Source organism: Diospyros lotus, chromosome 6 (genome assembly GCF_014633365.1).
Source record: "Diospyros lotus cultivar Yz01 chromosome 6, ASM1463336v1, whole genome shotgun sequence".
Taxonomy (NCBI): domain Eukaryota; kingdom Viridiplantae; phylum Streptophyta; class Magnoliopsida; order Ericales; family Ebenaceae; genus Diospyros; species Diospyros lotus.
Window position 1 is genome coordinate 23,003,780 of NC_068343.1, and position 10,285 is coordinate 23,014,064.

Here is a 10,285-nt window from a genome sequence, read left to right on the forward strand (position 1 = left end):
GTCTAAGGAAGTAACACAATCGAAACTAGTGACAGATCATAGATCCTCTCAAATATGTGATCCGTCACATTTAATAGATGTTTAACTAACATCCACCCACATGTCTGTTATATCATTCTCATAGATTATGGTATGTGACTAACCATCCTTTAATCATTAGTATCTCATACTAATCAAAAGTGGTAGCCTATGTGTCGGTCCGTAATTAATTAATCATAGTCTCCTTTTGAGAAATCTAAGGATTGTGAATCACTTTAAGAAATTCTTAATCCAAAGGTCTTTGTTAAATATGCTTAACAATTAAGGATAAGACCTTATTTGAAAATTTAAGGACTTATTCATATATATAAAATGGAAAGATATAAATAAAGATGTGATCTTAAAATATGAAAGCATATTTTATTATATTAGCAAGATATACATCATTAATCTCATAATACATTTGCTAGATGTCATATAAATCTAGTATTAAGGGCACTAACATTAGTAGGTGATGGGGCTAGAGGCGGCAATGGAGGAGACGAAAGAGATAGAGATAGAGGTAGCAATGGAGATGATGTTGGAGGCGACAGTTGTAACGCCCCGCTCCCACCTACAGGTGTTACTCACGAATAATCAACTTATTATTCACATGTTAGGGCAAAGATGAAGAGATGGCTACGTTTCGAAGAGAAACGACCTAGGTGGGAAACTAGACTTCGCCCTCTCTTCACTCCACTCAAGGTTTCGGGAAGATAACTAAATGACCTCGCGAAGAATAAACCCAAAACCTCGAGAAGTGCCACCTTCTCAAGCTTTTAATGAAGAGCTAATGATGGCTACCCAGGATTGAAAGAAATAAACTCGCTCACTAAATTCATACAAATTATGGCATAAGCCTTAATTATAAGAAAATAATAATTTCTTTGCCCCAACTATTAACCCATTTATCTCACCTTCATTTCCTTTAGAAAATTATTGGGTTAATATTTCTTTGGAAAAATTTTATAAAATTTTCCTTATCAAATCTCCATTGCTTTTTTTTTTTTCCTTTAATTATTTCAAAATACCAAATTTTCCAAACACTTAGGAAATAAATTTTGAAATACAACATCAAGGCATCCTCATCCATTTTCTAAAATTTAAGGAAAATACTCCATTATTGGTATTCCCAAATTATAGAAATTTTTCCCACAATTGCCTCAAGTTCATATTAATTTAATAATTAATTTAGAGGCTAAAATACTCCTTTATTTATTTATTTATTTAAAATACATTTTATTTCATAATTACTCAAAATGTCAGAAATAATTAATTAAACAGAAAATAGAATTTAAAATAACATAAAAAAAAAAATCACAGCAGCAAGGGGGGGCGGGCAGCAGCAGCCTGCCGCGCCCCCAACGCGCAAGCCGCGCGCGCGAGCATGGGCCGCGTGCGCGCTGGCCGCCTACCATGCGCTCGTGGTCGCGCCTGGCCATGCCCAGGCGCGCCCCTAGCACCAGCACACTACCTTTTAATTTTTTTTTTTTTTGAATAAAAACCCCACATTTTTCAGAATTGAAATAAATGAAAAAAATACCTTTGGGCCACCCTCTTTCAAATAAATAAAGAATTTTTTTTTTTTCATGACCCAAAATCATTTTAAAATAATCAAACAACCTTCCATTTCATGCCAACCAAACCTCCAACTAAATCACATGATGTATCCACCATCAAAGACATTAATACCTTCAAAGACTAGCAAAATAGATTACATGCCAACATTCAACAACATAACCCAAAGATCTAAATGGTTTCAACTTTTCATACTCAAACCTTACTAATGATCACTCAAAATAGATAATAGGCATGCTAATCCATCTTCTCCTTCCCTTTTGATGATGCCCCAACTACAAGGAGGTAAAAATACCTCATGAGCTTTAAGCTCAATAAGGGTGCAAATGATAAAATATGTGCAATAACAAGTAAAGTGTGACAAAATAAATGTATGCAATATGCTTGGGACTTCACATCCTCACAACCCACTTGGTTTGAGGCTTCCATATATCCCAACCCACATAATCTCATGGCCATAGGTCTTTACCACAACAAACATGCAAGATGCACACACATAGTTAAAGCATATATATAACATTTGCAAAGCCACCTCCCATGGGGCCATTCCTTATCTCTTAAGCTTCAACAACTAGCTTCAAGACTTCCTCCTTGCTTAACAACAACTTGCTCTCACTTCCAACCCTTAAGAAAAATAAAACTTGCTTAAAAAAAAAATATTCAAGACTAGGGTTTTAAGGAATCAAGCTTTCTTGAAGAGCTTACCTCTTCAATCTTCCAAGCTCTCTCTCTCTTCTATGCTTTTCTTCTACTTGCCCAAAAGAAGACAAGTCTTCTTCTTCTTCTCTTGTATAAGCAAATATTCCTTAATTCATTTTGATTTAAATCTATGGCAAGAATAAATCCTAGCCTTTGGATTTAATTTTAGTTGGAAGAACCCATCCTAGCCATCCAAATAAAGCACAATCCATGTGCTCTTGCAAGAAGCAATCTCATCCATCCATCTTAGGAGAATTAATCTCCACCCTTGAAAGAAAGCACAATCTTGGTCTTCCTTCAAGACTACATCTTAACCATCCATAATTCTTAGCCCATGATCTCCACCATCCATAATTCCTTTCAAATTAAATTTTTAAATGTGTTGGCAATCCATGCCATCTTCCAAAACCCAATTCTAGCCATTGAATTAATTCTTCTTTCAAGACTTAATCACCACCATTAGATCACTTGAAATTTCTATTTTAATTCCCATTTAACTTAATTTGACTAATTTCAAGACATGTCTTGAAAGACATAATTCTTTTTCTTTTCTAATTTATATATCATCTCTATTTTCACCCATTAATGGGTGACTAATTTCATTTCATTTTGTAATTTCTTTTTAGAGACATCATCATGGCTTCATTTAATGCTTGAAAGACCAAATTCTTTTCTTTTTGAATTTCTTTTTATTCTCCTATCTTCCTTCACAAGATCATGCCAAGTGTCCCCTTAATATCTAAATTGGCTAAATTTCTTAATTTCACATTTTAACTAAATTCTTTTCATAAGAATTTGCCAAGTGTCATAATTCCACACAACTTGGCTTCCAATTTTTAATTCTTAATTTTTCCATACATTTTTCCCCATGCTTGAAAATATGAATTAAATTCTTTAAAATTCTAATTACACAATATATATAAATTTCTCCACCAAATAATTACCTTTATGGGGAAAAACACCAAATTACCAAATTTGCCCTTCCCAAGGCATCTTATATTTTTATGACTTCTCCATGATTCAAGGGCAATTATGAAAACCCCTATATACTATCATACTCTTTAGTATCTAATTTATCATAACTCACCAAGGGTATTACAACAGTTGCGATAAACTAGCAACAGCGATGGGGTTGGAGACAATAATGGAGAAGGAGGTGGAGATGGAGGCGACAAAAGAGAAAAGGTGTAATACCCCATATCTGTGTGAGGTCACTGCGTAATTTAGATGAATTTAAAATATCAAAAAGTGGGTTTGATAGTAAAATAGATCACCGAATCGACCAAATGGTGTACCTCGGACCCTAGATAATTAAGAAAAACTGTACAGAATCATCAAGCAATATAAGTTATGATTTTTGGTGATGAAAGAAATTGGATTGGGAGCAACTTTCAGTACAACTGTCGACCGGGCTGAGAAAATTGAATCGACGTAGGAGACATCCGAAAAGTCAATGGAGCATGTCAAGGACTAATATTTTATGTATAGAACAACCCTTAAGTGATTTCAGGTTGAATCAAGTGGATTTAGGGTCAAAATGATCAGTCGAGTCTAAGTGCAATTTTCTAAATTTGCCCAAGGGAGGTCAAACGGTAATTTTTCAGAAGTTTTAAGGGAGAAATGAGAAGTACTAATCTTGTGGGTCTTAGTGGGATAGTTGGATAATCTAGGGGCTTGAGAATGAGGACCAAAATGTAAGAGATAGTTTTAAGGGGGCCAAAGTGTAAATAACAGAAAATTAAGAAGAAAGCTCAGCCATGGCCACCATTGCCCACTGCCATCATCGACCAGCCTTTAGGCGACGCCGTTGAGGCCGTTTGGGGGTACAAAAATGGGCCCCACCACGTGGGGGTTTGATTAGGATTGGATGTGGGTCGAGATCAGCCAAGTATGGCTGTGATTTGACAGAAAATGGCGAGGTATGGCCGCGATCGCCGGATTTTTGGGGAAGGACGATTCATATCGAATGATCAAGATTTAAGGCCATTAAATGGTTGTAAGGATGATAAAGGCGTCAATTTGACCAGGTATGGCTCGATTGGGCTTCAAAAATGGGTATAAATAGATGTTCGAATGTGGCCGAATGCATAAAAAATTTTACTTTGGATTTCTCACGTTTGGGAGAGAATTAGAGGTCTGGGATAAGGGGATTTTATTCTCCATGTATTAAGGATCATTTCTGGAGAATTTCGTGAAATTTCATTAAAGTTTGGAGGTGTTTCGAAGCTCGCCGGAAAACGCGAAGCTTCACCGGAGCCGAACTGTAAATCGACTATTTGGGCTGTTTTCAGTGAGTTTTTCGGCCATGTGAGGGTACCGTTGTGATCGTCTTGAGGAGGGCTTCAAGGTGGTGTCGTCGGATCAGCCATTGGAGTAGGTCGCCGTTGCCGGTTGCCATCGCCGGAGAAGATGACCAAAGATATTTTTATATGTTTTTAAATGTTAAAAATAAAGAAAATTCGAGAAAAAATAGAATTAAAGGAAATAAAATTCTGGAAAAATATCAAAAAATTCAAGAAAAAAGAATAGTTTATTTTGATGAATTTTTATCTTGGAAATTTCTTGAGGAGATAATTATTTTGATTTTTGAAAGGAAAGGTAAATGGAAAATAAATATGACTAATTTTTATAAAATTCTGAAAAACTTCTAGAAGGATAAGGAATTTATTTTATGAGTTTTGGTGATTTTTCTTGGAGGATATTAGAAGAAAATCAAGAATAAATAAATTTTCTCAAGCAAAAGCAATTATGGAAATTTGAGAAAATAGGAGAAAATCTGAAAAATTTCCAGAAAAATCCAGAGGATTATAAATATTGTTTTATTAATTCTTGTGGAGAAAAATTTGGAAAAAATACTTAAGAGATATTTATTTGGAATTATCGAGAGAAAATTAGGAAGAAATTAGAGAAAATTTATGAGAAAATTGGGAAAATAGATATTGATTTTCCTTTGAATACATATGATGTCTAGGGTATCATTGAGGCTCAAATTTGAACTATAGAGCGCCTAGCACGAGAATCGAGGTCGGACACGCATTTCGAGGAATCTTGAACTTAGCCCCAATGTGAGTGTTCATCCCCATGACTAGGTTTATTGTGATGGTTGTCAAAACGATTATTTATACATGTATTAAATTTCGTACGGTAAATTGCATACATTGAGATGTTGATTTTATGTCATGCATATTATGATTTTCGACATTGGCATGTTATGTGTTATCTATGTGGGACGTGGGTTGTTAACTTGTGACGTAGCCTCGAGTGACAGCACTCGGGATGCGCCCTAGGAATTAATGCTATATGAACCACTTAGGACCAGGCTGAGACAGACTTCACCCTACGGTACTCAAGTGGCGGGGCTGAGAGTGGACACCACTCCGATTGTTGGCTCAAGTGGCGGGGCTGAGAGTGGACACCACCCCAGATTCCTTTGAGCAATAGCATTGATATCGAGGTGTCGTTGATTCCGAGGATAGTGCTGATGTGATCCTCTTGGGGCTAGGATTGCGTTGGGTTTTGGAATGCTTTCGAGTAGGAACGTAATGCCTAACAATGATAATGGGGTGATTCCCAGGTTCATATGTCGAGGTTGTCCCTCTTAAGTAGGATTGTGGTTGCCAATGGGTCGATGTGGTCATGTCGCCTTAGAGAGATTGCATTTTCCCCGGTTAGGGTTAAGTGCTATGTGGGATTCTCTTAGGCTGGGTCATGTCGGAATTTGTCGATTTTATATATGATTTTGCATATATTCATGAAAATATTTTTGAACTCTCACTTAGATGATTCAGCATCTAATTTGGAATATGTCCCTGGAATATTCAAATGTTCCAGGTGAAAGCAGTGGCGCCAAGGGAAAGAATGTCATCGAGATGTAGCTGCTATGTTTAGTTTTTATAAGTTTTTGTTTATGATTTCGATATTCAAACGTTCCAGGTAAAACCGAAAAATCCCTACATATCCCAGCTCAAGAGAATCCCACACAACACTTAACCTTACCTAGGGAAAATACAATTTCTCTAAAGGCAATGTAACCTCATCGACACATTGGTATAACACATTTCTGCTTAAGAGGGACAACCTCAATGCATGAACCTAGGTATCACCCTTAAATCATGTTAGGCATTACGCTCCCACTCAAAAGCATTCCGGATTTCAACACAACCCTGTACTCAAGAGGATCAACACTATCCCCGGAATCAACATCCACCTAGGCAATAATGTTATTTCTCAAAGGAACTTGGGATAGTGTACACTCTCAGCCTCACTACTTGAGCCAACATCTAGGGTGGTATCCACTTTTAGCCTCGCCACTTGAGTACCGTAGGGTGAAGTCCATCTTAGCCCTGTCCCAAGTGGGTCACATAGCATTAATCTTTGGCATGCATCTTGAGTGTTATCACTCAAGCGCCACACACAGGTTGATAAGCCACATTCCACATGGACCACACATAAACATACCAATGCCACAACATAAAACATGCATCATATAAACTCAACATTTTAAAGCATGAATTTATAATGCATAAAATTCGATGCACAAGTATAAAACAATTTGGGACTAACCTCCCACATGAAACCAACCCATCGCAGGTTAAATCATTTGTTTAAAACAAATCAAGTATAGGGTCGAACCACCCAAAATAATCCAAATTTTTTAAGTAAGAACACTCACAAGTTTGAGATAAGAACCACTCACCAGTTAAACCATTTATATAAACAAGCCAAGTTTGTGTAGTAAACTACTCACCTCGAACGTAACTCAGCATGCCTCAAATAATGTGCCCAGCCTCGATTTTGGTGCCAAACCTCAAGTAATCTCACTAATGTTCAACCTCGAGTCTTAACAATCCCTAAACATCATATTCATGCAAAAGAATATCAATATCTATTTTTCCTATAATTTTCTCATAATTTCTCCTCATTTTCTCCCTATTCTTCCTCAATAATTCCAAACTAAATATTCCTCAAATATTTCTCTATAACAATTCATAAAATGACTTTCCTGATTTTCTGAAATTTTTTAAAAAACTTTACTCATCTTAACTTGGCCTCTCAAACTTCTCAGTATGTGTGCTCTCACCTCAAAATGCGTGCCTGGTCAATTTTCTTGGCTCCAAGCATGCTCCTCTAGTCCCAAATTAATTCCTAGAATTTTTGGAGATTTTTTCATATTTTTCTTCTTTCTTTTTTTTTTTCTTTTTTTCTTCTTTGTTCTTTGTTCTTTCTTCTTCCCCTGCCTCCTGCACTTGTGCACGAATAGCCTGCGCGCGCCCCGTGGCCACCTACCGTCTTCGTCGGTTGCCGTTGCGGCTAACACCGCTACGCGCCACTACCCGTGCGACCACCATCGTGACCGCTGCCCCTGCTCCGCCGATCACGGCTGTTATGGTTGCCATGGCCGCGCTTAGCTGCTGCTACAGCCAGCCCTGCCATTACTTCTTGATGCCAGCCACCTCTGGCCATTTTCGTGGCTATCTCCAGCCACCACTTGCTCGCCAAGCTTGCGGCCTTCGCCCAGCTCTCCTTCTCGGCCACTCTCTTTTCTACAACTCTCTGCTTCTTCACTCTCCTTCTTCCTTATTTCTCCTTCCTCTTGTTTCTATGTATAGGCAATCCATAGCTTCCCCTCATGATCTTAGCCATCCCTCATTTGCATGAAAATCACTTAAGATTTGATAGAGGCACGGCCACCATTTACAAAGGTATGGGCACCCACACATGCGCACAGGCTCGTACAAACATATATATATATATATATCATATATTATACTATAATAATAAAAAAATTATGCATTTAAATTTTAAATTTTATCTCTATTTTATTTGAATAATTCTCTAATTGCATTTACATCTTTAAACATCAAATTAATTTTTATTACAATACTGAAAATTCAAAATTAATAATTTAAAGCTTACTTGATAAGGACGATTTTATCTTTGTTCCCTCACGGGGCCTTCATTTCATCCTGAAACCACTTCAGGGTTGATCCTTATGCAAAACCAAAGCCCTCTTAGGGTTCTGTCGACTTTTTGAAAGTCTCCTACGACGATTCGATTTTCAACCTGAATCATAGTTGTATTGAAAATAGTATCGATTCCGATTTATTTTAATACCATAAATCCTATCCCGGAATGCTCATCAATACCATATCCTTTTGCTTAGACATCAAGGTTCTAGGGCACTCCTTGCGATTGATTCGGTGACTTATTTTTACTATCAAGTCAATTTTTAGTATTCTAATCTTACTTAAATTACGTGGCAATCTTATACCGAAATGAGGCATATTGCACTTACTGTTATTTAATCTAACAAATTTTATGTTTAATGTTGATCTCCTACAAAACACCCATTCCTTTATCTTAAAGCTAGAGACCAACATGGGATATTAGGGTTGTAATTTAGTTAAGTCGAGATGAGTTTTACTGAGCTCGAGTTTGAACTTAGCTCGTTAGGGTTCTAGTGAATTCGAATTTGAGCTCGAACTCGTTAAGGATTTATTGAGCTCAAACTCATCATATTTTTTTTAAAATTAAATTTATGAAAACTTATTTTTATATAATAAAAAATATAAATATAAATTCTCAAAACAAATATAATAACATTATAAACAAACATAAATATCCTTATCATAAATATGAGGATAAATAATAAAATATTAAAATAATAATAAAAATTATTGATTTCAACTCCTTTATAAGCTTGGTAGAAATACGTACTTGTAAATGGTCAAAAGGCATAGGTGAACAAACCAGTGTTCATTGCCACTTCGCTCAACCAAATCTCATCAACATATCCCATCTATCCAAAGCAGTCGAATCCTTAAACACGTAATTAGATTAGGCTCTCTCTATAAATACCCATTTATAGGCATTGTTTTCTTCATCCGAGAAAAAATACAACTTCCATCTTCATCATCATCATCACCTTAAACTACTTGTACCAAGTTAACAATGGCTGCTTCAACATACAGTTGGTTTCTATCTCTGGTGGCGGTGCTCTGTCTATACAGCAGCCAGATGAGCTCGACTTCAGCCGCCAGACAACTGCTCCAAACAGTGCCCACGATTCCATCTCTGCCTAAAGCCACTCTGCCTCCCTTGCCGGCGATTCCTACTGTTCCTCAGGCCACTTTACCGCCGTTGCCATCTGTCCCAACATTGCCAAAGCCGACTTTGCCGCCGCCGCCAACAATGCCGACGCTTCCTAAGGCCACACTGCCGCCGCTGCCAACCATGCCGACGCTTCCTAAGGCCACACTGCCGCTGCTGCCCGCTACTATGCCCACCATCCCGACAACAATCCCGTCCATTCCTTTCCTCTCACCGCCTCCATCAAACTAGATCACCCGCCAAGTTAATGATTGGCAATATTTCTATTCATCTTTCTCGTGCTTGTTAGAGTGCGCGATATATATAATATTTAGCTGTTGTGAGTTTGAATGTATCTGGCTCATACGTACGTACGTGCATGCGTCATGTAGATGATGAGCTTTTGAGTGTTTGTTTGTCTTTTGTGCGTGGGGTTTAAGATGAGGAGTCATCTTATGTATTATTTTGCTGTAACTTAGAAAATAATTGCTACTGTTTAATTTATGGCTCTGTTCTTGTTTATAAATTGAACAGAACGCCGCTGTTTTATTATTATTCAGCAGTACTGTTGATTAACAGATTTTTTTTCTGTATTTTTTATCAAGTATTCTATTACATTAATTCATGATTAGACAAGAAAAAACCAACCCAAATTGGAGATCAAACTATCTCTTCGGACCCACAAGGGTAATGATTTAAATGGGTCTCAAATGTTAAAAAAATAAAGAGTATATATTTTAACATTTTTAAATTTAAACTTAAGTAAGAATATAGATGTTATTAGTCGACTAATATATGTTATTACTTGACTAACTAGTCAAAAATGTTGGAAGAATCACACTTGGATCTGCCTTAGGGGCGTGCAAAATTTTGATTTAATCTAAATAATTGAACCTAATTG

The 10,285-nt window shown here is 36.9% G+C and overlaps 1 protein-coding gene across 1 annotated transcript; it reads left to right on the forward strand.

Annotated features, from left to right (window-relative positions):
- The first annotated feature begins 9,246 nt into the window (after window positions 1-9,246).
- On the forward strand, window positions 9,247-9,636 carry LOC127804403 (protein PELPK1-like). Its single transcript, XM_052341261.1, has one exon. The coding sequence runs from the start codon at window positions 9,247-9,249 to the stop codon at window positions 9,634-9,636; it is 390 nt and encodes a 129-aa protein (XP_052197221.1).
- The last annotated feature ends 649 nt before the right edge of the window (window positions 9,637-10,285 follow it).

What these genes read in the sequence shown, in the direction of transcription:
- LOC127804403 (XM_052341261.1), top strand. Translation starts at nt 9,247, where the DNA reads ATGGCTGCTTCAACATACAGTTGGTTTCTATCTCTGGTGGCGGTGCTC.